Source organism: Cydia splendana, chromosome Z (assembly GCF_910591565.1).
Source record: "Cydia splendana chromosome Z, ilCydSple1.2, whole genome shotgun sequence".
In the NCBI taxonomy this organism is placed as follows: Eukaryota; Metazoa; Arthropoda; class Insecta; order Lepidoptera; family Tortricidae; genus Cydia; species Cydia splendana.
The window spans coordinates 46,691,418-46,718,618 of NC_085987.1; the positions used below are offsets into that span (position 1 = coordinate 46,691,418).

A 27,201-nucleotide genomic window follows, 5' to 3' on the forward strand; every position below is an offset into this window, starting at 1 on the left:
GTATCTCGTGTTGGTTAACAGAAAATAAAAATATTAAAAAGACCACTGTTTCATAAAAACACCATTCACAAAAAAAAGATCTTTTCAATCCCGAGAATCCATTCATTTTCGGCACAACCATTTGCGAACCACATGGGACGTAAATGGCCGCCACCAACATAACTTTGCGGTCCATATGGCATTTGTAAACAATAAAATGTACCGGTACATGTTAGTTTTACAATGTACCAGCTGCATTGGTAAGTTTGTTAGAGTGCCCGATGGATACCAAAAGTACAATGTGAGCAATCTTGTGATCGTGGCATTTTTACGTATTGTTTTGCTACATTGTATACTTATTATAAGAGTCTGTTTGCGATTCCATTTGGATAGATAGATACTCGATTACTCGTAATATCTGGGAGACCGAGCTTTGCTCGGAAAACATATAAAAACTCAAAAATGCGGGTTTTCCCAGAGATAAGATCTAGCTAGATCGATTTTTCGCCCCAGAAAACCCCCGTATAGCAAATTTCATCGAAATCGTTAGAGCCGTTTCCGAGATCCCGAAATATATATACATTTAAATAAATAAATATGTAAGAATTGCTCGTTTAAAGGTATTAGAATAAATATTTAACGAGTGTACTAGCCGTTTATTGATAGCGGGGTTACGGTGGTCAGTGATAAAATTTGAAGCTATGACCTTAGCTACATTATCTTAAATATTAGGATAAAATTGTTTCTAACACGTAACATAGTTGTACGAAATACATATACAATTGCGTAACTACTTATTATTTTAGCATTGATCGTTGTATTTTAGACCTTAGACATGTAACTCACTTTATTATGTACGTATACATAAAATACAACATAAAGTTGGTCAAGCAGATCTTGTCAGTAGACAAAGGCGGCAAATTTGAAAAATGTACGCGCGGAGGGATATCGTCTCATAGAAAATTTGTATTTCGCGCCTTTTTCTACTGACAAGATTTGCTTGACCATCTATACATACTTTTTCAACTAATCGTACTCAGCTTGGTTTTTTTTACGTACTAGTGCTCGACATGCTAATGCCCAATAGATGACGCCTTGCTGTCACCTCTATTGACATCTGCCGGATTCGAACTTTAAGATACGTCAATTAATAGATCTAGAAACGATATGGATTAGATGTGTCTGTGTCAAAAGTGACGTTTTTGTTTGAAGAAACGTCACATTTGACACTGACACCCGATTGACTTAAGTTTCAAGATGACATGTACTGGGACCGCGTCGAGCACCAGTACGTTTACATTAGATCATATTTATTAAACAATCCCGAAATCGCAATGCATGATCTATTATGCCCAAATTTTTACATATAGTACACCTCGCATAACATAAGTAATATACTTGGTCAAGCAGATCTTGTCAGTAGAAAAAGGCGGCAAATTTGAAAAATGTAGGGGCGAACATGGTATAATAATATACTCCGCCTGGTACTCCATTCCCGTCTTTTCTAGGTCACCTAACTGACACGGGCTTACGTCATCATGCGACAGCGCTATATGATAATATGCGATAGCGCTATATATAGCGGCCATGTTGTTGTGACGTAGCCCCGTGTCACTCTGGGAATGGAAGACCATGTTTTATTAGACTATGGGGGCGAAGGGATATATCGTCTCATAGAAAATTTGACTTTCGCGCCTTTTTTTACTGACAAGATATGCTTGACCATCTATAGTTAAAAAACATTATGTATATGTCGCAGTCGGATCGTATAATCCGCCGTATTACATTACGGCTAGCCGTTTTCAAAAACAGGGGCGTTTTGAAATGCGGCGGTTTAACGATTAGCCGGATTGAATGCGGCTGAATGAGAATCCGCCGGAATGTATTCGGCGCCATACGTTCTTCAACACGGCTAGCCGTAATGTAATACAGCGAGTCATTAGCCGCCGCTTTGACAGTTTTTAGTTCCCATTTTTAACACCTGTGGCGCTGCCTGACAAACGCTGGGGTGTCCATCAAATCTGGAGTTCGTCGGACTGTTTCTTTTCAAAAAACATTTCCTTCGCAACTTAACTAGACGGAGCCCCGCTTCGCGGGGCTCCTATTTCTGAGCGGTTTGCCCTTCGGGCATCTGAAGCTACCTAACGAACCTAACCTACCTACCTATTGATTTAGTGAGACGTCCGTGAAAACATTACACTTTGGGGAAAAAAGCGTAGGTAGGTAAGTAGGTTAGGTTCGTTAGGTAGCTTCAGATGCCCGAAGGGCAAACCGCCCAGAAATAAGAGCCCCGCTTGCGGGGCTCCGTCTATTTAAGTTGTGAAGGGAATGTTTTGGAAAAGAAACACATGTAGTGCGGTGGGACCATGGTAAAAAAAAAAAATTGCAAACATTGTCTAACTCCGGTTACGTAGGCGACCGAAAGAACTGGTCACTCTACAATCTAAAATAGTAGTGACAATGACAATCCGGCCATCCGGCTAATCGTCGAACCGCCGCATTTCAAAACGCCCCTGTTTTTGAAAACGGCTAGCCGTAATGTAATACGGCGGATTATACGATCTGACTACGACATATACATCAGCCAAGTACAGCCAGCCAAAAATTATCTGTCGTGCACCCTGGCAATAAACTGTTACGGATCTTTGATGATTATGTCATGATTGTACGTCTAAATTATTTATTTCTTAAATGTAAGGTTTAATAATTACCATCCGGCATTGAAAGCAAACATGAGGGGAATTCTACCACTAAATTTCGAACGCTTCGCTGTGCTCGAAATTTAGTGTTAGAGAATGATCTTCGGAAAGTTAAAAGTTAATACTTCATCTTAAAATATCCTCTCAAAGACTTTATCTCATTCTAATTTCATTCAGATGTAACAAAAGCGAGCATCGAACCCGTTATCGCCGGGATGGCGGGCAGGATGCGATAGCTTATCACTGGTATATAGGCCCCCTTATCTTAAAGCTTGTAAGCGTTTAATTAAGAAATATAAATGACCGTTATATATGTATGTCGTGTTTTAACGTTCTGTCATAGGGTTCCGTACCCAAAGGGTAAAACGGGACTCTATTACTAAGACTCCGCTGTCCGTCCGTCCGTCTGTCACCAGGCTGTATCTCGTGATCTGTAATAGCTAGACAGCTGAAATTTTCACAGATAATGTATTTCTGTTGCCGATATAACAACAAATACTAAAAACAGAATTAAGTGGGGCTCCCGTACAACAAATGTGAATTTTGACCGAAGTTAAGCAACGTCGGGCGGGGTCAGTACTTGGATGGGTGACCGTTTTTTTTTTGCCGTTTTTTTGCATTATGGTACGGAACCCTTCGTGTGCGAGTCCGACTCGCACTTGCCCGGTTTTTTGTTTTTAACCCTCGACGCTAAAAGATCGGATGTTATGTAAAGTATTATGTTTGACGCCAATGTATGTCTGCCTGATGTGGCAACGTAGCTCTCCAAAGGTTAGACCGATTTCGATGCAGTTTTTTTTAATGTGAAAGCGAGTTTCCTTGCGGTGGTTCTTAGCTATGTTTGATAGAAATCGATCCCGCAGTTTGAAGAGCATCCGCTCTTTACCAAAACGATGTAAGACATTTTTGGCATAAAATGGATTTTTTGGCATATAGCGTAGGGAGTTTTAATTTAATAGTTATATATTTATTAATTTATATATGTACAGTCAGCATCAGATTACGCGTCAAAAGTACCTAAGCTTCCATTACTTATATCAAAAAGTTTTTTTTTTATGATATAGGTGGCAAACGAGCAGACGGATCACCTGATGGTAAGCGATTACCGCCGCCCATGGACACATTAGATAACACAAATACAAGTGCAAATGTTTTATTTCTGAAATGGTAAACATAATTTATGTTTGTTTTAATGTTAGCCATATTAGGTACGTTTCTCGATCTTATTTTTCTTTCTTTTCTTTGTCATCTCTGTAAAGGTTGACTCACGTTAGACCGGGCCGTGTCTGAACCGGGGCCTCCGGCGCATCGTTTTCTATGGAAAGCATCACGTGATCGGCTGTCATGTCATAGAAAAGTAAGCGCCTGAAGCTCCGGCCCGGACACGGCCCGGTCTAACGTGAGTCATCGTTAAATTCAATAATTAATAGCTTTTTTTTTCTTTAAAGCCTCATTGTAGTATGGTTATTACTTGTGTCCGTATTATGTCCACCACAGGACAGGCTATGCCTAGTCTGGGGGCCAGCATAAACATAATATTAAATTGTTATAATATAATTTTATTTCCGAAATAAAACATTTATACTTGTATTTGTATTATCTAATGACTTAACATAAAGAGATATATCTCTATATGTAAAAGAAGACATATACCTATCTCTGTATGTAGAACAATTAAACTGTTACTTATACTTTTGAAGCGAAAAGTAATGGCATGGCAGATAGATTTAGCACGTTATTTCTTCCTTTACTATAGAAGCTGACTGTACCATGTCGGTGGCAAACAAGTATACGGCCAGCCTAGTCACCGTAATCTATCGATATCGATGCCTAAAACTCCTGCTGGCCTAGCCAAGGTGACAATCGCTATCGCTACGACAACGAAACGCTTTGTGCCTCTCTAATGTCTCTATCACTCTTCCATATTAGTGCGACAGTGACAGTTGCGTTTCAATCGCTACGGAGCGTAAGCCATTGGCATGTTGTCTACGCGGACTGATCCCACAAACCCGGTGTTAACCGGTTAAACCGTTAACCCAGTCTCAAATTGTACTGGTAACCATGGTACCTCCAGGCTTAACCGGTTAACCCCGGGTTAGAAGGATGGTGCAAGTGGCCCTGAGGTGTTAGAGTTAGACCAAGAAAAGTCTGCAGCTATTTTGATAGCTCACGCAATGCAAGTATTATTTATACGTCATAATTTCATAGAAGTTTGACGTTTCGCTGCAGACTTTTCTTGGTCTAACTCTACAAGCGCGTTGCTAACTCCTGTGTACAGGTTTTTAAAGTGTCCACAGTCCACACCTGGATACAGTTCTTTTATACAAGGACGGTGGCAAACAAACCTAATAAGCGATCACCATAGCCTATGGAGAGTAAATTTCGCATACGCGTTGTTGTCCTCTTTACAAATTCAAAATACAAATTCGCGAAGCAGCTTTTTACAAGCTTTTACTTAGAGTTGATCTAAGCTAAGTTTGCACTTGCACCGACATAAACAGATACAGACCAAATTGTGAGTGTGTCATTGTTACTAGAGATGCCACGAATATTCGGCAACTATTTGGTATTCGGCCTATTCGACTACTTTGCCGAATATTAGGTATTCGGCCGAATACCGAATATCTGTTGCACTTACCTAAAAAGAAATATTACACAAAGAAATAACCAAAAACTAGGTATATTTAATATTTAAAATGTGTTCTTGGAAAGTAGTTAAATACGAAACGTTTTTGAGCATTTGTTGATTACAAAGTATTTTATTTTTATCATGGGTCTGATTTGATTGACTCTAATTAAGTAATTACATTCATTAATTCTGTTCAACATAAAAAAATATCTTAGCAAACGTTGTGCTTTTCTGGCGAACAGTTTTCATAATAATTGTGACTCAAAATGTTCGCATGCCATGCCTAATATTCGGTATTCGGCCGAGAGAGGGGCCGAATATTCGGTATTTTGCCAAATTCACTATTCGGGGCATCTCTAATTATTACCCCCATATTTACACAGAAATTTGACAATAACTATGACATGGCCACCCTTTGCCACTGCAGATGCCGTGAATAGTTAGCTTGGTTCGTCTCTACCTAAATTAATTGAAACCTATGTAACTGTCATTTTGTAGAGTAAAAACAGAGCTTAAACAGTGGGGAGATACTCCTGACTTCGGGCAAACTCGGATCCGTTCGGCTCAGCATTGCTCCGAGCAAATATTAGGGTTGCCACCACTTGACGTCCTTTCCACGACCACACATAAGATAATGAATTTTGACAACCCTAAATAGGCGAAAGGGCCATACATTAGATAGCATGATTCGTCCCAGAATCGCTGTCAAACTTCGGTTTTGTAGGAAGTGCCCTTTCTGTACGGTAGTACTATTATTTATTCTTAAATAACTATTCAGAAACGCTATTGAAATGATATAAAATTTGAACAGGAAAGTTTTTATAAAACAAAAAATATTGTCTCTGTCTTAAATCGAATCCAGTGTCAAGGCCCGTCTTTGGATAGAGTTAGACCAAGATAAGTCTGCAACGATTTTGATAGCATACGCAGTGCAAGTGTTAATACGTCATAATTTCGTAGAAGTTTGACGTTTAAAATAACACTGGCACTGCGTGTGCTAACTAAACCTTTGCATACTTATCTTGGTCTAACTCTATGTAGGTATATGTCAATGAGTGTTAAATGTGATGTTATCCATGAAAAGGGACCTTATTGTCGATGGTGCTTACTCTATTATTATCGATGCTCGGATATAAATACGCTGTGCGGCGTAAGCTCCATCGACAATAAGGTACCTTTTCATAGATAATGCCCCAAATAAGATCTAAACACACCCTTAAAAACTCACCTGTCCTTGAATAACGGTCTCATCAGTAGACCCCGTCAACTCGCAGTACAACTCCTGTCCAATATCCCCACACGTCGCCGTCGCCGTAATTTTCTTCCCCAACGCCAAGTTAAGATAAGGGGGGGTGAGTATCTCCCCCGCCACCCCGTGTAGGAGCAGCGCAAAAATGGCCGCCCACATGCTGCGCGCGCGGCGGTCCGGCGTCGAATGAGGGGTTGGGATGCGCGCGGGCACGCTCCTGCGTTGTTACTGATTGTTTGTGGACTTTATTCAGTTGTATTAAGGTTTATATTGTTGCGTTTTAAATATATTTTGTAGACTGTATTCAGTTATTAAGGTTTAAAGTTGGTTGACATTCTTATGCGATTTGTGGACTTTATTAAGGTGTAATAAGGGTTTAAATGTTTGGTTTTATATGTAGATGCGTACGGCCAGGATATGAAGAGTCGAGATGTGTAGTTGTGAGAGCGATTGGAATTTTTGTGTATTGTCATTCAAGCAAATTGCATTATAGTGTAGAAAGTTTTAGTATTGATAAATATTAGGATTCTAGAGTCCATCTAAGTTAACTTTACAGCGATTTGAACAGGACAACGCGATAAAATACAAATATAAAATTTATTTAACGTCATGTTTCCTGAGAAATATGACATAATGCCTCAAGGCGTTAAGTCCGCCAATTGTACTCTTTTTTTGTAAATTTGTGTAATAAAGTTTAAATAAATAAATAATACTGATAACACCACACTTTATCATTTCAAATGCCACGCAGAGTTACATTGGCCCAACTATACAATCTTTATCTGAATTATACTTATTTAGGGTTCCGTACCCAAAGGGTAAAAACGGGACCCTATTACTAAGACTCCGCTGTCCGTCCGTCCGTCCGTCCGTCCGTCCGTTTTGTCACCAGGCTGTATCTCATGAACCGTGATAGCTAGGCAGTTGAAATTTTCACAGATGATGTATTTCTGTTACCGCTATAACAACAAATACTTACCACAGTTAGCTGCCGAAAAAACTGACCCCTCTGCATAGAAATTTGCAGGGGGTCAACTTATCTCTGCACCTATAATGACCTCTTGTTATCAAAAGTCAAGAAGGATCTTTTTTGCTGTCCTAACCACGTTCGATGTGCTGCCTCCCTGTCACACTTACGTACGAATTTACAAGTGCGACAGAGAGGCAACACGTCGAACGCGGTTCGCGGTAGGACTTGGTACTTGGAACAAAACATCACGCGGCCCGTGACCGTTTTTTTGTTAAAATTTGGGAACAGGGACTACAAGGGTCGTCTCAAAACAGGTTTGTATCTTCCACACAGTCAAGTGTCAATTTTAAACCCTAATACAAGTGCTTAAGGTTGATGATAGATTAAGAGTGTTCTTAGTATGCATTTTGTTAACGGTATTTTATAGATTTGCGAATAACTTAGGAGTCTGAATGGATACTTACAGAGATGAAAAATTTTATAAGTATCAATTCTCTAGATTACTTGAAGTGACAACTTATAAAACAAAGTCCCCCGCGTCGTCTGTGTGTGTGTAAGTCCGCGATAAACTCGAAAAGTACTGAACGGATTATCATGCGGTTTTCACATATCAATAGAGTGATTCTCAGGGAAGGTTTAAGTGTATAATGTGGTTTTGTGTAACACGTTAGAAGCCGGGGCTGGTCGCTGGTATATACCTATATGTCAATGCTATTTCCATGTTTCTCCTCTGCCTTCTCCGTGATAGCCTGATACAACACGACGTTAGGTTTTTCTTTATTTTTATGTACGCTCTCCACTATCAATTATGAGAAGTAGTAGAAGCATGTATGTATTATTATACTCTTTGAGAAGATGTAAATAAATATCTGTTTGTTGTTTATTGGAGAAGCGGCAGCCTCATGGGCCCTTGCCAAAATACAGTAAGTAATAGATCACAAGTAAAATATTTCATAATACAAAGTATTAATGCATGATGTACGGTGATAGGCCTTCACGATGCACTGGAGGATAACTGGAGCAGCAGTACCAAGCGTAATGGCGGCCGGGACCACGAACCGCCGAATTATGTCTAAGAATTGGTTACTTATTTGTATTTCCAGAAGAATTCTTCATTAACTGCATCTTGCTGTTTTTGCCACATGCCTGATGTCAAAATACTTCAGTGTCATTCATTCACTCCGACATATCGGAAGTCGGTGTTGCTCGAAGTCCAATCTAAGACCAAAGAGTATAGTAATTATATTACAAATTCTTTGACCTCTTCTAAAGCTTAAGTTAGAGATGGATACTTACGTTTATTCTCACACGTTTCACCACTTAAAGAGACAAAGTAAGGCAGTGCCATATAATCTCGGTGCATTACACTGGCATTACACTAAGTTTTTTGTTTTGAGAATAATGCCTTTTTCCCACCTATAATATATAATATATAATACTTCGTATACTCTTTGCGAATTATGCTCAGAATAATGCATTTAGTGACAGCTGTCAAATGCTTATCAATAATTATAAATATTATTATGTATTTAACCAAATGATTTACAAACAACGCAGATAATGTCAATTGCCAAAGAGCATATAGAAATGAAATAAGATCAAAAAAATCCGCTGCAGACTTTTCTTGGTGCGACACTTATAATAGAGTTATAACTATAATAAGTAATCACTACGTTGTGAACTGCAAAAACACTTACCTGAATATTGTTATTGTTACAACCGCGCAATAATGTAAACAACCTCAGAACTGGTGACAAGACTAATCTGTCGATAAACGCTGACGAGAGACAAATTGACGACAACGATATGTGTATCAAGCTCGGGTATCAAGTGACGATAAATGACAATACACAACACAATAGTAGGAGGAGATGGCAAAATAGCAACGGTAAATATCAATATCACCCTCCTTTTATTTCGTAGTTGGGTAAAAATAGCAACATCAACTTAGTCATGTAGGCTACGAACGATGTAACAATATCGTGCATAGAGTCAGACCAAGAATAGTCTGCAGCGGATTTGATAGCCCACGTAGTGAAAGTGTTATTTTAAACGTCAATCTTCTATGAAATAATTATGACGTATAAATGACACTTGCACTGCGTGGGCTATCAAATCCGCTGCAGACTTTTTTTGGTCCGACTTTAATTATTTTCCATCGTATTTTAACGGAAACGTACAACTTAGCACACGTCCGTGCTAAGTTGTACGTTTCCGTTAAAATACATTGCAGACATTAAATTACAGATTTAGTGCATAATCCTTTACCATCGTATTTTTCAGGGAAACATACGAACGAGTCATGCTATTCATTATGTCTCGGTACTAAAAGTACTGAGGTTAACTGAACCAGTATGACAAACACGAACGTTTCCGAGAAAATACGATGGTAAACATTATGCACACAGAAATATGAATATAAGATTATGCACTACCTACATCTTTACCAGCCTTTTCTCTCTATTTGTTGTTAAAATGTGTCTCATCTATCACTAGTGCTGCTTAAAGGAGGACTCACGCTAGACCGGGCGGCCGGGCCCGGACCAAGGCCTCCGACATGTCATTTTCTAAACGGCTGATTGGTGAACACGTGGTGCTTTCCATAGAAAACGGATCGCCGGAAGCTCCGGCCCGGCCCCGGCCCGAACGTGGGTCATCCTTAATTGCCACAAGTCTGCGATGTCTGACCATAAAATATCCAGATCGAATTTATAACCTGTTGTTACAATTAGATCAGAGCCTCCTGAGGCGAATTTAATGACACCTTTACACACGGTATAATCCGATTAAATGCCTGTGCACACCGGATGCGTGTGCGTAGACGCACTTGCGCGTTGTAATCTACAGACCCTTATAAGAGACGGCACACTGCTTATCGCGTGACGAGTGCTGACACGGTGCCATGATTTAAGTGCATTTGATTTTAGTTACACATTTAAACTCTTTTAAATACAACACAGGTAATGTGAAATGGGTTATACTTATAAAAAACGAATATATTTTATATTTTTTTAATATTATAGACATTAGGTACTTAGTAATATTTGAACAATATATTAATTTATACCGACAATAGTGACAGCGTTACGTAAGCGACACTATCTTTCGATTCTGCAGAAAAAATAAACTTAAACAAGCCTTCGTTCATGTTTAAATTTATCGCCACTCGTTGCGAATTTTCTATTTTTCGCACTTGTATCGTTACGTACTATTTCCCTTTTATGTTTGTAATGTAACGGTTAAGGCGAGATTCCACTAGTGTGCGGCACAAGCATTTTTGTACTGAATATGCTTGCGCCAAACAGTGCCGCACACTAGTGGTATCTAGCCTTTACAATACGGCTTGAATATAACAACATTCATCTTAAAGTGAATATTGATATTTATGTCCATCCTCCGGTTTCTTTTTCTCAGTCTTCTCTTTCACACTATCGACGCTGCTTTGTCTCCTAAGCGACCTTAAATCTTGCTGTTTTTTACTTGAGTCTCCACTCTTTTTGTATTCTCGTTTCAAGTCTTCATCACTTTCCGTTGTACTTATAGTTATAACAGGAATTACTGAGACTTCAGACTGTTTTCTTTCTAGTGCATCTTTCTTGCTTGTCTTTTCATTCACTTCATCGACTTGTGTGGTAACAAATCGTGATTTAGTTTCGTTGTTTCTTTTCTCAACGGCAGCTTTATCTGTGCGATCTTCTTTGTCAACTTTAACTTTGAGTTTATTTTCATCGCTCGCTTGCGTTTTGAATTCTACAATTTTCTTATCACTTTTTACTATAGTTATATCTTTAGCTTTCAGTACGTCTCTAGGTAGGGTTTCGTGGAAATCTGTGTCAGTTTCGTCGTCGTTGTTAGGGGAGATGGATGGGTCGTTGTCGATTTCGGAGAGATCAGATTTCTTATCAACAGCTTGTCCGACGATCTTGGCAAATATATTACCTGTGTTAAAAAACAGATCAATAATTATACATTTGTACACATAAGAGCACATAAGATTCATTATTCACCTTTGCTTGGCAATTAGTTTAGATCTCAAGCGAAGAAAAACTCGTACAAGTTGTATGGTATGGCATGAATCAATTTAAAGTGATCCCGTGTGTCGCAGTGATATAGCGTTCGATCACATGTTAGCTTTATTTGTTTAGTAAAAGATTGTAAAAGAAAGTGTACCAATTTATGATCTTGTTCAATTCGGAGATTTTATTTATATTCTAAGCTAAAATAAAGATCATCCATACCTTCCTTGAAACAAAACCTTGTAAATGGATTATATAGCGTATAATGAATTTAAAATGCATCCCGACGTTTCGTACCCTTTACAGCGTTCGTGGTCGACGGGAGTACCACCATCCACACTGTCAACCGTACATCGATGGACCTTATGCCTTTTGTAATAAGGTCCGCCGATGTACAGTTAGGAGTGTTACTGTTTGTATATTACATACCTTTCTTCTTCAGTGGTTTAATCGGCGCTTTCCCATCGTCTTCAGTGACCGTCTTCCTGTCATCAGAGTCAATAGACTTGCCGAGAGGGAAACCAGGCAGCGCTTTCTTCCACCTGGCGAAGGGCGTGTTGTCCATGGCCGTCCCTTTTCGCCTAGTGTCAGCAAGTTGGAACATCTTCCGTCTTTCTTCTGTCCGCTCTCGGCGGAGTTGGATCTGTAATTGTATTTTTATCACTGTTGACAGGAGAACTTATTATGTACAGTCGCCATCAGATATATCGGAGCGGCTAGGTGTTCACAATATCTGAACACGCGCTCTAACGCCTTGACTATAGAGGCGTGTTCAGATATTTGTGAGGACCTGGACCGCTCCGATATACCTGATGGCGACTGGACAGCGAGATTCGATCTCGATGTGGTATCATTGATATTACTAGAAGTATAGTTAAAATGTTTTCTTCCAGAGAACAAATGTGAAAAAAAAAATTTTTCTTCGTTTCCTAAAGGTAGGTATTTAATATAATAATTGTTACGGATTAGTGGATCATAGAATACTTTTACATAATATTTATAAATTTGCTGTATGGCTTTTAATATGCCATAAAATCCAATGACAAAACAAATGGTGCTGACATTAAGGCCACAGCACATCAGCTGCGTGTGCGTAGACGTGAACGTGCGCGTGCGCTAAAACGTTCGAGCCGCGCCACGCAAGTGGTGTGTCGTCTCTCATAAGGATATGTATATTACAACGCGTCTACACACACGCACCCGGTGTGCTCATCCTACAACTATGATTATTTTCGGTTGACGCACATACTTTTTCTGAAAGTTGTACCTAACATACAATTAATTAAGAACAGTTAACCTTCCATAATTGTGTGCGTGTGGTGATCAAAAATCTTGGGTTCAAACCTTGGGTGTGCTGTATACAGCAGGAAAAACCGTTCTTAATAGGATCAAATGCAAAATGATGACTAAAATTTCGGCCAGGATCCTTATAATACAAAGACAAGAGATTATATATAATATTCTCAAATTCTTACCTTCAAGTCATTATTTGCTTCTCTCAGTGAATTTGTCAGCGATATCAAATAATAAATAATAAGTATTAGTAAAACAAGCAAAGGAATTACTATGGCTGGTGATGCTATATATTTAACAGCAAAATTCAGCGAAGGGGGCAATAGTTTGGAGAGATTTTTTGTAACTATCTCGTATATCTTCCCGTATTCAGAAAAAGGACCACAATGCCATGACGGTCTGACCCAGACTATAGAATAGCCAACCGGCAGAACGCAAAGGAACAACATAGTTAGCAATAGTCCTAAATAAAAGTTGTTACTTTTGGAAACTCGGAAGACCACTTCATGGGGTACATTGCACGTCATCACCGCCCAGGAGCGTAAATACATCATGATCATGAGTTTGAAGACGTTTAATAAGACGAGACCGGGCGAGAAGAACATGCCCATCCACACTTGGCCTTGGTTGTTGATTAAATGGAGAATGTTCTCGGCTATTTTAAAGTCCCCGTATTCAGGGAAGCTTTTCTCGAGATCCCAGCACCAGCAGCGGTTCATGTAGCGGACGAAGAGAGCGCGGAAGAAGTCCATGAAGAGGGTACCGAGCAATAGGAACACCTGAAAAGTAAGTTTTGAGATGATAATGCTAAAACTGTGTTAAGATAAATAAATAGGTACAATGTTGATGAATGCCAAGGCTGCAATGCAAGTACTGTATGTACGCAGGTATGGTTCATAGATAATAACATATTTAAGGTTCTAAGTTCCTGATGACTTTTAAGAGCAGTACATACGACCCTAGTGATATTTTTGTTCCTGCCTATGTCGTTTTCATAATAACAGAAGTACATACATAAATACAAAATATTACCAAATCCATCATAGTAAGCTTCACCATCTCCTGACCAAGCATTGTCTCCCAACACAGTTTCGTCAGCTTTGACCTTGTTTCCGTTGTCAAGTTGTACATCTTCAAGTTGTTTTTGAAATATACAATGTCTACTTCTGAAGAGTTCGTCATATTTGCTCCTAGAGTTTCGTTTTTGAGATTTAAATTCTTAATCGAGATGCGTCTGGTAATATAACATTTTGCAGCAGCAACTCGGCAGTTTGAAACTATTATCACTTGTGTTACGTTAGTTTCTCCGCAAATGGTTGTACAGTTTACCATATAAAAAGGACAGTACGACACTGCTTCTGTTGATTTACTGGGAGCTAACTCAGTAGTTGTTTCAGAGGTCATTGGTGTTGTTTCAATGGTCATTTGAGTTGTTTCTGTTGTTATTGGAGTTGTTTCTGTGGTAATTGCAGTTGTCTTATCATCACTGGAATATGCAGTTGTGGCGGTCTCCGTTTCTTTGTCAGTATTTTTGTCAAGAATGTTAGTGTTTATGTTAATAATGTCAGTATTAGTATAAATATTTGTAGAGTCAGATTCTGAATGAGTAGTAGACGCAATCATTTCTTTAGAGTCAGTTGTGCTTTCATCGATTGAAGCGGTTGTCTCATATGAAGACATGTCAACTGTGCCGTTTGTCACATATGTCGTTACGTCATCTTGTATTGTAGTGCTCACATCGTTTTTATTATCCCAATCTAAAATGTCTTTAAAATTCCAATCTATTTCTGAATTGTCGAAATTAAAACGACTATCTGTTACGTCGCTAGCATGTCTAGTAGATATTTCATCGGTGTTTTCTTGTACAATTCCAGTAGTTGGTTGCATATTTATCACACTATATTCTGTGCTCTGCGTTCTTGTAAATGATTCAGTTGTTGCATCGTCGTAAATATTATAATCATCATCATCATAAACAATCTCTTCGCTTTCGTTTGTTTGTTTTGAAAGAGACACTATTAAATCCCATTGGCTCGTACTTGATGGAACATCAAGTAAAAGGTTTTCAGTTAGAACACTTCCTGTACTAGTTTTGCTTATACTGTTAGTAGTATATAAGGTAGTATTATTATTTAAGTCGGTTTTAGGTTGTAGGGGTATATTATCGACTTTCGTATGTGTCTTGTTATCTCTTCTAAGATTTTGCGCTATAGTTGATGCTACTGCCATCATAGCAGCTGCGCTAGGCATAACGCAAATGTCACATGACAGACAAGCTTGAACGTCTGAACAATTAACCTCTTCCGTCATAAAAATGATCTCGTTAACATCAAAGGTACTGTTAACAGCGGTTATGTTAGGGTTTATAGTTGCGTTTGGTTTCAAATACTCCAAGTCTTTGGACATGCCTTGGATTTTGTAGAATAAACCAAATATAAGCGAGAATAAGTTGAGTAGATTTAATAACATGATCCTGTAACAAGTAGATAATTATATGTTAACAAAATTTAGACATTTTGCATTTCTCAATTAAATGAAAGAAATTTCAATAAGTAGGTACCCACAAAACAAGCCTTATTGGACCTAACTGGGCGTGGGGCTTAGCCAATTTGTGTAATGATGTCCTGTGTATTATTTATTACATGACTAAACTTACCTGAACAATTGCCATCGAAGCTGCGTCCTAGGATGATATTTCTCCATATAGCCCAGGAGCTCAAAGAATACAGGGAACACGAGAGACACGAAGGTGACCACGATCGTAGTGGAGTTGTCATGCCACCAGCTGCCAGATTTCTTCGTGTCGCTGGAGACTACCTCGAGCACAGCAAAGACGGACAGAGCTAGGAGGATCAGGACGGCGAGGTTGACGAAGACGCGGCGAGCGATTATGCGCCAGCTGGAAGTTGAAAGTTTTTTGTAGTAAATTAATAGTTTTTTGTTAGGGTCTGATAATTTATATGAGACCGACTGTAAAAAAGGTGTAAACCGTTAGAAATGATAGTCTTAGCTAGGCTTCAGGGTCTAGCTCTTAATATAGGTGTGCCGTATTGCGGCAAGTTTCCAAAAATCTGGCAAAGTTGTCGATAATTTCACAAGAAACAAAGGAAACTTTCATTTTGGGAATGAAAAATTATTATTCGCATACATAAATGTTAGAAGATTCCAAAATTTTACATGTGGAAATTTCTCAATTTTCGAATATTTTCTAACGGCACATCAGTAGAGTCAAGTGTTATCAAGGCCTTACTTTCTGACATCCTTCTTCTTCTCAGCTTCCTCTAGCAGGGCCTCTTTAAACCCAAGAATGACGGAGGCCGTCCGGTTCTGAGCGGTCTCCGTATTGCCTATCATGAAGTCCCAACCGGTGAATAGTTTCCATGAGAATATGCACTCGTCTTCTTTCTCTGAGAGTTTCGACATTCTGGAGTTTTCGGCCATTCTGCAAAATAGAAATAATTGTCTGATTGACTTTTTTATATTAAAGTATCGCTCGCAGACGAATCTGCTTGTTAAAAAAATGGTTTGTCTGATTGAGTTGAAATTTGTCGTACTTTCTCAGTTTCGATGATAATATTAGGTCCTTACCTATGAAATTGGCGTTTTTGTTCATAGATATAAGTCTGATCCTAGTTTTTTTTTTTTTTACAAAAGTACATACACAATTACAATAAAACTACAATATGATTTCGCCAAACTGCTTGACAGCAATTAATTGTTATTTTTTATTGTTAAGTGTTCAGAATTAAGCCTTGAAAATAGGTCTTTTCATGTGCTGTCGGTTCGAGTATTAAAATTACTTATATTTTTCTAATGGTACCAATTTTCAACAAATGGAGATATTGAAAACATACCTTAAAGGTGTCAAAAATTACTGGAAAAATTTTGTTTGGTTTGAATTAGCCATCAAAAAAATATCCGCAAAATTAATTGTATGGAAATTCGTGTTTCGTTGAAATTCTCCGAACAAAACGCCAATTTCATAGGTAATGACCTAATACAATAATATGCTAAATATGGAGCTGATATCTGATGATGCATTCAGAAGGAAGTCAAAGGAACACCTCGATAAAAAAAAACACATATTTTATTAAGTTTAGGCTCATTAGAAACTTAGAAAGGTCTCGACAAGTACTTGATACATATATTATGCAAAGAAGAGAAAATAGAGTCAGGAATAAAAGTGTGGTGCTATTTTTTTCTACGGTATACTTACTTTCTCAATATGGCGACGAACGCATAAATGTACACCACTACGCCAGTGAGGAAGTATGCTAGAGGCATTCTGTATTGTGAACGTTCTATGCTGCTGTAGTACCTGTGGACAGGGTTGGGCAAAATACTGGCTTCCACGTATTTCAAATACAAATTACAAAATACATTTTTAAAAGTATTTGAAATACCAAATACAAATTACTTTGGAGACGGGTATTTGAAATACAAAATACAAATTACAGTGTTTAAAATAATGTATTTCAAATACAAAATACAAAATACCTTTCAATTTTTTTGTTTAATCATTTAGTTTTTTTTAACGAATATCCTTTCCTAAAAACTTATAGGGTCATTGCGCTAGTTTTCGTCCACTTGACGAAATTTGAATATAAACCTACATTGCTGCACAAATTTGGACTGATTTCAATCCTTAATGTCGAAACAATATATATATCTGTCTACATATCAAAATTATGGACCAGACCAGGACTGGTCCATAAATTCAAAGTCGCTCGCGAGCTATGGAAAGGGCTATGCTCGGAGTCTCTCTGAGGGATCGTATTCGAAATGAAGTTATCCGTCAGAGAACTAAAGTCGTCGACATAGCCCACCGGATTAGCAAGCTGAAGTGGCAGTGGGCCGGTCATATTAGCCGTAGAACCGATAACCGTTGGGGTAGACGAGTTCTCGAGTGGAGACCGCGCATCGGCAAACGTAGCCTAGGACGCCCTCAGACTAGATGGAGCGATGACCTTCGCAAGGCGGCTGGCAAGAGCTGGTTCAGAGTTGCCGCAAATCGTGCTCAATGGCGTGCAATAGGAGAGGCCTATGTCCAGCAGTGGACGAGAGCAGGCTGATGATGATGATGATGATATCAAAATTATATTTCGCAAGTAGTAAATTAAAAATTAAATATATTATTTGCTAATCCGTCAAGTAGTCTAAAATTAGAGCATGGACGGAAACTACTGCAATGACCCTATACCCTGGCTGTTGACGAAAAGTTCCGCGCAGAATAGCTCGCGCATTGTATTTGCCCTCGTACAAGTCGTACATTATATTTAAATAAACGTTCCATTTTAGGATTATAGAATTTAATTAAATGTATTTTGTAGAAATGTATTTTGATGCTTGAAGTATTTGAAATACAAAATAAAAAATACATGTGAGTGCAGTATTTGAAATACCAAATACAAAATACTTTTTCAGGTAGTATTTGAAATACAAATACAAAATACAAAAATGTATTTCAAATACGTATTTCAAATACATGTAATTGAAATACTGCCCAACCCTGCCTGTGGATTGAATTAATAGCCATTAATAATTTCAATATAATAAGCTAAATAGTTATCGCCAGCAGAGTTGAGGTCGTTGAGGTCTGAGGGGAATAATTAGTTAATTACGCAAACAGCTACACAGAGTACAAATTGCAAAAACGTATGTGACAAAACGTCTCAAAACGGTAATTTATTTCGAACACTGTTTTCGTTTTTAAATCAATATTCCTCGTGATTCTGAGTAACCGAAAAATTTATGGTTTCTTTTGAGAAAAAATGTAAATGGTACACTTTAAACTGAGAATGCCCCTATTTGCTTGATAAAATTGACGAAACTTACCCGTAAAAGATTGGCGACACCCTTAAGAACCCTTCGAATTCCCATAGAGTGAGCAGATTAGTTGCATTCTTCTTCTCTTCATCTGTTATTCTCTTCCTTTCGCCATCTTCGTTTTTGTTAGCAGTTAGATACTACAATTAATAACATTTTTATTTTTAACACTGGAAAATGTTGTTAGTTCACAAAGGTATGATTTTTTAATGGTCACCTATCTTATACAGAAGAACTCTATACAAACTTGTGAGCAAGTTCGATAGCTATAGGTACGGTTTTTTAGTCCATGCAGATTTTGCGGATATGGACTTGCGAGGCCAACGGCGGCGTAAAGAGCCACTAGTACCTAATGGTTTTAAATTAACAGAAGAAGGAAAGGAAGGAAGGAAGAATGAATGAAGGAAAGAAGGGAGGAAGCAAGGAAGGAAGAAAGAAAGTCAGGAAGGAAGGAAGAGAGAAAGGAAGGAAGGGACGAAGGAAGGAAGGAAAGAAAGAAATAAGAATGATAAAAGTTCACCTCGGGAACTATTACGAAGACCAGTAAGATGAAACCAATGACCAGATTGACCCAAAACAGCCAGCGCAGGAACGTGAAGTAAGAGGCCACCACGGAGCCGAAGTGGGACTCTATCTCCTTGATACGGAGCTCCCAGGGGATTAGGAGGTTTGAAGTGTTCGCGGCCTCCCGTTTTAGCTGGTGCCATTTCTGAAATAAGATAAGCAGAAAAACTTAGCTTATGATCCACTTTTATATGCAAGTGACGTGTTCTAGCTCTCTAATAAATCTGTATCTAATTATCTATTGCGGATCTAAGTAAAGCCGTACAGATGTTGTGCATATTATTATTTTCCATCGTATTTTCACGGAAACATTCGTTCACGTTCTTGCTATTTCGGTCAGTCTCGGTAAAAAAAGTACTGACGGCCCGATTGTAACTTTAAGATACGTTAGATGTCAGTGTCAAATGTGCCGTTACTTCAAACAAAAACGTCACTTTTGACACTGACACATCTAATCCATATCGTTTCTAGATCGATTATTGACGTATCTTAAAGTTCGTATCTGGCAGTGAGGTTGACCGAAGTTGCATGACAAATACGATCGTTTCCGAGAAAATACGATGGAAAACAATTATAAACTACATCTGTAGGTTGTTTATGATGTGATGCCAGCATTGTTAAAACGTGTGTATGAAAAATATTCCATACGATCATAGTAAAATATTACTTGAAAATTTGGTAAAAGCCCTACTTTCCACTAAGCTTAGGGATGAATAAACAGTAGACAGATTGATTGAATACTCTTTATAGGTACACCTCAGTAAAAATCTGTCCAATCTGAGGCTTAGCCGGTGTGATGTGACGCTGACATGTGCATCGACTCGCTGCCGCTTCTTAGGCTGAATCACCAGAGCTATGCGAGCTCATTGTGCTATTTTGCCTCAACTTCGCCTGCCCCTCGTACTCCCTGCAGCTGCAAGATTTACTGGCTGGGGCTACCCCAAGGTCCCCAAGTATCAATTTCGGTATCAGTATTATTTGCACACCCCAATAAAAATAAAAAGATACAACTCAAGGGAAGAAATACAATAGATTAAGGGTAGAGACGGAAAACAGGTGTTATTATCGCTAAAGAGCGATATCTTCCAGATAACCTCTAGTAGCTGAGAGTAAGTTTACCGCAGCCAGCAGGATGTTGAACCTCGCGTAAATGTCTCTCGTGCTCTTGGACTGCGCCAGGCGTTCCTGCAGCTGCCCTTCGTGACACTTGATGTAGCGTTTTGCCTGCAACAAAAAAATTTGCGGACCATCGGTCACTAGACGATCGACAAAACAATGACATGACGGCGGCGAGTCGCGGGAGGCGAGCAATTGTTTGCAGGGAGGGGAAGCGGAACTACGTCACGGCGTGGGGTGGAGCGACTACATAGACGCTAGCGGCATCTATCGGTCACCAGAGACGTTACTCTCTCAATCAAGATCTCTGACGTAGAACGGAACACATAATAGGCTAGATGACAAATTTTCATTTACGATATCAATCGATCAGGTTTGTTTTTAGGATCAAATGTCTATATGGGACCCATTGCAATAAAGCAATACAAAAGTCAGAAATGATAGTCAAAGTCTGACAATCGTACTTCACTCGCGAAACGCCCCTAACAAAACGGTAAGTGACCGTGACGTCAAGGTCACTGAGAGTCCATCTTGAAGTATGGATTGTATGGAAAAAACAAAGATAATTGCGTCTTTGTCGGTGAAATATTGCGTTTAAGTACATAGTTGCTATACAATCTTTTTTTGGATAAAATTTAAGGAATCGAATGGTATCCTTACTTATTTCCTTCTTGGAAGTTAAAAAAAAACTTAAATTTTGGAACTTTCAGGTCCTGTATTTTTGTATTATTTCCATATATTTATTATTTTAATATCCACATTATTGTGATAAATTGCTCATTTGCTATCTATTTTACTATGTTTTGTTATAAAATTCAACATCCCTATAACGGGTGGAACATTTCTGGCGACTGAGCTGAAAGGATAGTGTTATATAAGAATATAAGTGATCTACAATCGAGTTATCATAATCGTAAAGCCAGATTAATAAGTAAGAAATATTTTTTGTCAGTGACAACCCTAAGTTATTTACATTTTAAATTGACACAACCATATCAGGTCATTAATAGGATCTACTTGCTAGGGTTGAAACATACAGATTTTTGGGCTAATGTTTAACAAACTGTACCTCAAAAACAGTTAGAAATATCTATTAACGTGATTAATAAGTGAAAAATAAAGTACGTAGCCTGAACAATTCCCCGTGTGCATAAAAGTCCCTCGTTCTGTTCCACCCGATATATATGTGTTAAAACATTAAAACATTATGCTAGGTCACCCATGTTTTTATATATATTAAGGATGACTCCGGCTAAGGTGGGTTCTGCCCTGGCCGAGGCGTCCGACAATGTCATTTTCTATGACGGCTGATCGGTGATCACGTGGTGTTTTCCATAGAAAACGAAGCGCCGGAAGCTCCGGCCCGGCCCCGGCACGGTCTAGCGTGAGTCATCCTTTAATTTTGTAGGAAATTTTCTATCTTATTTTAGGTTTAGTTACAAACTCTTCTTATGTTTTCGGCGTGAATAAATTAGCTAAAATAAAACTATGTAAAACAAATATACCAAAAAATCAAATCAGATTTAAATGAACGTAATAAAAAAATTATCATTCAAAATCATCATTTAAAAATCAATTCTACCTGGTAACATAAGGAAACAACTCATAATTTCCATATGATTACTTTGCCCTTAAATATTTAAATGCAACATTCTCATTAGTTTTTGAACAATCAAGAGGGCCTTTACTTACCAGTTGGTGTGGTGAAAAGGAACATGAATCATGAAACTTCAAGATAACTAAAATTTGTCTCAAATTGTCCAACTTTTTGATGATAAATCTAAGGGAAATATAATATGTCTGGTAGGTAAACGCTGTGGTAAATTCTCCAAAATAATCAATACCAAATGAACGAGCTTCAGTTTCCTCCGTAGATCTAATGGCTGCTGTTTTACGGAGCTGAGGACCTCCTTGTGCATACGAATATTCTTGAAGATCTCCTCCTGGGTCACCGCGCCTTGGTCGTCCATTGAGATCGCCGTTCTGCAAAGATAAAGCATTGAGTTGTTATTACTATTAGCGACCCGCTTACCCGGCTTACCCTTACGGCACGGGTTACCCTTAACAAATTAAGTATACACCTAAACCTTCCTCAAGAATCACTCTATAGATAGGTGAAAACCGCGTGAAAATCCGTTTTGTAATGTTTGAGTTCATTGCGAACATACATACAGACGCGGCGGGGACTTTGTTTTACAAAATACCTTCTATACATCAGAGAAGCCATACCAAACAATTGTCGCAATCTCAACGCAGACGCTCCAATTTCACCACGGTGACAGGTGCGACAATTGTAAAACATCACTGTTGCTGACGTCACAGGCATCCGTGGGCTACGGTTGCCGCTTACCATCGAGCGGGCCGTATTCCTGTTTGCCACCATCATTGTTTTATTAAAAAAAACTTTATTATATCGGAAAAAACAGATATTTCTCTTGCTAAGTTTATGACAATTGTCACAAGAAACACTACAATTGTCACGAAATTCCGACATATAACTCATTACCTGTCAAGAATTACCTACAATTCTTCTAAATCTTGACAATTGTCAGAAACTTCGCAAAAGAAATATCTGTTTTTTTTCCGATATAATAAAGTTTTTTTTAATAAAACAATGATGGTGGCAAACAGGAATACGGCCCGCCCGATGGTACGTGGTAACCGTAGCCCATCGATGCCTGTGACGTCAGCAACAGTGATTTTACAATTGTCGCACCTGTCACCGTGGTGAAATTGGGGCAAGTACCACGCGACCAAAACATCGTATGCGCAGTAAAATTCATGGCGCTTACGCGTTTAGGTCGCGAAATTCACGCTCCGCTTCTATAGTTCGTTGTCAAAACAACAACTCATAGCGCGAAATACTGGTTCTCTGTGTCGGTTTTATACATAGTAATTTGAATGAGATCAAAAATAGTTTATTTTTCAAGCAGGTATAATAATGGGTGAGGTAATGCGCTCTTATGAACGTCAAATAAAGCTACGCCGCCGGCTCTAACCCTACTTCTCTGCCCCGAGATTTAAATCCCTTCTAAATTGTAGGAGTATCCCAATATGGAACCGGGAAGAAACTCGATAAGAGTTTATGCATGATCTCACTTACTGCCCTAAATTATTGAGCTACTTGCGGAGTTTCTATAAAGTTCTCGGAAATTTCAGGAAAATTTCATGTTGGAAATGAAAATATTCGGCCATATTTCCTTCACTCCTCCTTTTCTCCAACCTAGCGTATTCGAGGCCTAACGCCAGGGTCCGCTTTCCTGCTCAATCTTCTCCACTTTGCCCGGTCTTCGGCATCCTAAGGTGTGAGATTGTTGTTCTCTTCCATGTCCGCTGTCACGACGTCCAGCCAGCCCTTCTTAGGCCTACTGCGGCCGCGTGATATAGGGCCTTGGACAGTGAGGTTGAAGCATCTATTTCCGACGTAGTCTACCGGTGGTGGTATTTCCTTCACTATTGATTTCAAATTCAAATGGAATTATGTATGGAACCGGAGCGTTCGGCGGGGCGTGCAGCGTAGCGTCGGGCTCACAAGTGATTTGAGCAGAGATACTCAGGATAATAATGAAATCACTTGTTGACTCGACAATCATTGTTCCGATAGTCGTGTCAGCGAACGGTCTCATAGCGAAGAGTCTCGATCAAGACCAAGAGAAGGTCGCTGGATGGTTGGATTAAGGGTCAGATACAGAAGGCGGTAATTTTGGACACGGCGCGTATAGTAGTTCCTCACTCTGCGGCCCTGACCACCGGCAGCTTGGGCCCTGCTCCACTGCTGACAGCACCCTAGGTTAGGTTCTATATACTTAATGTGTTTATATATTTTTTGTATTGTTTTGTAAGTGTATTATATTTATTTATTTATTTATTTAAACTTTATTGCACAAAGTATATACAAAAATGTACAAATGGCGGACTTAATGCCAAATGGCATTCTCTACCAGTCAACCATAGGGCCAAACAGACATCTACAATTGGTGCAGAGAGAGAAATATACCTACTACTATACTACACTACACTATACTATACTATATTTTACTTTTATATTCATATTATAAAAACATAAGAAGGATGAAGAATAAAACAAAATTCCTTACTCTCCAGAGCTGGTGGTAAACACGGAACTCCTCCGTCGCGAGCGACTCTCCTCCGGCAGGAACGGCGAGGAGGTACGACGGCGGCCTTTCCGTGACCGTCGGACGCTGCATCGTCGTTGGCGAAGAACTGCGCTGATGCTGGAGTAGTCCTCGTCTTCGGAGCCGTCTGTGGAGAAGGTATGTTATTGTTATAGTCACAATGAGGGGATCACCTGATGGTAAGCGATTACCGCCGCAGCCATGAACACCAGACTATTACAGACGATCTTATAAATAAATCCCTTACACTTTTTCAGATTTTGATTACCACCGTAAAGGGCACCATTTGAATAATCAAGAAAAATCTAGAATAGAAATCATTGGATTAGTTCGCTTAGCAATAATTAGCTATGCAGAAATCGGGTCAACTGAAACATTCGCTTTGGCAGACAAATCGAATACGGGAAAATAATTGCACGTGAACACGCCATGGGAGGCGCGAAATGGAAGCTATTATAAGAAGTATTGGCTGATTCCGTTTTCATTTTACTTCACTTACAAAGAATAGAGGATAATCGTTACCGTAAAATGAGGTGAGTTGGGACAAATCCGGAGCTCAAACCTCAAAAAAAGTTTATTTTAATATGTGGCACTTATGTACTTGAAAAGTGATCCGGTTTTCAATGATAATCCGTCGTTTCATTTCATAGATTCAACGATTAAATACAAAATAGTGGGAAATCCCAGCTCACCCCGTAGTCGGGGTTATGCGGGATAGGAATTGAGTGAGATGGGACAATTGCTAGAACTGACACAATATTACGTAACAATGTGACACTGACAACTCTGGTATAAAAATACCATCTCACCCCTCTACCATCCCTCCTCACCCCATTCATAACCCAATTGCACTCGCAATCCCTACTCACCCCATTTTACGGTATATTTAGATACTAGCGACCCGCCCCAGATTCGCACGGGTACATCTTACTCTAAAATCACTCTATTTGATATGTGAAATCCGTTCAGTAGTGTTTGACTTGAATGCGAACAAACATACACACAAATAGCCAGACGCTGCGGGGGACTTTGTTTTATAAGATGTAGTCATAAAATTATTTTCTTTATGTTTCTTTTTTTTTGTCTGTTACCTTCCGTGATTATTTCTCACTTGATGGTCTCATCGGAAGATCAGCACTGGAAGTCGCCAGCAACATGCTGGGATGGGGCCATTTCGTGACACTTTATTTTTCACTATGTTTTTTCTATGTATGTCTATTGTCTGTGTGTTTACGAATAAAAAACTATTCTATTCAATTCTAAAGCCGACCACTGACTAACAGACCGCCGGACGATATCGGCCTGTCAGTTAGAACAAAAATTTGACAGTTCCGAACAACTGACCGGCCGATATCGTCCGGCGGACTGTTAGTCAGTGGTCGGCTTAAAATAACAGACATACACTCCGAAGCAAATTAAACAATCTTGTACATAGAAATTTCGTAAAAAGGCTGATGACTACTGGTCCCTTTACCCTACCTCCAGCAGTGAACTTCACTTCAGCAATGGGCGTTGCCTCTGGCAGGTGGAACAGGTTGACCCCTGAAGTCATGCTGGGGTCCCAGGTCACGGAGAGGCGGTCCACTGAAGGCTGGGGTGAGGATGGGACGCGTTCGTATGAACCCTGGGAACAATATTACGAAGTCAATTTTAAAGGCGACTAACCTACCGTACCTTTACCGACACTTGAAGAAATATCTGTGTTACCTACTCTGTGGCTGACATGTTGTTGTCATATTTTTAGTTATATCCCGGTTATTTTATATATATATATGTATGTTTATGTATGTCTATTTGTATTTCGTATATGTGTATGTTTATTCAATGTGATTGTGTGTGTGAACGTAGGCTCCATAATGTTCTCTTTGCAACACCTACTTTTTCGATTAAGTACTTCTCTCTTTCCGCTACCCAAAGGTTGTCTGGAAGAGATCGCTCTTTAGCGATAAGACCGCCTGTTGTCTGCCTCTACATTTAATCAATTGTACTTTTCTTTTGTATCTTTTTACTGAGGTGTGCCAATAAAGAGTATTTTATCTATCTGTGGAAAGTTGTGTTTAGGAAAGTTACCAAAAAGTTATAAATCATGTAGTCGGAAATTTCAGGAAACTTTCACAGGAAACAAAGGAAACTATGTACCTATTATTAGTTAGATGATGAGAAGTTTTTGCAATCTTTCCAATTGGAAATATTGCAATATTCCCGACGGCACATCAGTTACAGTAGTAGTAGAGTTAGACCAAGATAAGTCTGCAACGATTTTGATAGCACACGCAGTGCAAGTGTTATTTTGATAGCACACGTAGTGCAAGTGTTATTTTGATAGCACACGCAGTGCAAGTATTATTTTGATAGCACACGCAGTGCAAGTGTTATTTTAAACGTCATACTCCTATGAAATTACGACATATTAACACTTGCACTGCGTATGCTATCAAAATCGTTGCAGACTTATCTTGGTCTAACTCTAGTACTATCAAGGAATTTAATTTCATTACCATTTCGTATTTTGTCACAGTGACAATAGTATGAGGTCCCTAGCGACTTTCATATTGATTGTGACGGTGACTGCTTACCATCAGACGGGCCGTATGCCTGTTTGCCACCGACGTGGTGTAAAAAAAACCGGTCAAGTGCGAGTCGGACTCGCGTACGAAGGGTTCCGTACCATAATGCAAAAAACGGCAAAAAAAAACGGTCACCCATCCAAGTACTGACCCCGCC

General features: G+C 39.1%; 2 protein-coding genes across 2 annotated transcripts in view; both read right to left on the bottom strand.

Annotated features, from left to right (window-relative positions):
* Nucleotides 1-6,777, bottom strand: part of LOC134804019 (laminin subunit alpha) — a 98,614-nt gene extending 91,837 nt beyond the window's left edge. Inside the window, exon 1 of the mRNA XM_063776873.1 lies at nt 6,536-6,777. Within this exon, the coding sequence (XP_063632943.1) occupies nt 6,536-6,715 (180 nt within the window). The 5' untranslated portion in view covers nt 6,716-6,777. The remainder of the gene's footprint in view (nt 1-6,535) is intronic.
* A 4,072-nt stretch (nt 6,778-10,849) lies between these two features.
* Nucleotides 10,850-27,201, bottom strand: part of LOC134804020 (transmembrane channel-like protein) — a 29,328-nt gene continuing 12,976 nt past the window's right edge. Inside the window, exons 3-15 of the mRNA XM_063776874.1 lie at nt 25,957-26,101; nt 24,439-24,604; nt 22,186-22,324; nt 20,345-20,449; nt 19,182-19,370; nt 18,671-18,801; nt 17,052-17,153; nt 16,086-16,277; nt 15,492-15,734; nt 13,868-15,308; nt 13,018-13,614; nt 11,972-12,185; nt 10,850-11,465 (exon numbers count right to left, since the gene is read on the bottom strand). Coding sequence (XP_063632944.1) covers nt 10,891-11,465; nt 11,972-12,185; nt 13,018-13,614; nt 13,868-15,308; nt 15,492-15,734; nt 16,086-16,277; nt 17,052-17,153; nt 18,671-18,801; nt 19,182-19,370; nt 20,345-20,449; nt 22,186-22,324; nt 24,439-24,604; nt 25,957-26,101 — 4,239 coding nt within the window. The 3' untranslated portion in view covers nt 10,850-10,890. The remainder of the gene's footprint in view (nt 11,466-11,971; nt 12,186-13,017; nt 13,615-13,867; nt 15,309-15,491; nt 15,735-16,085; nt 16,278-17,051; nt 17,154-18,670; nt 18,802-19,181; nt 19,371-20,344; nt 20,450-22,185; nt 22,325-24,438; nt 24,605-25,956; nt 26,102-27,201) is intronic.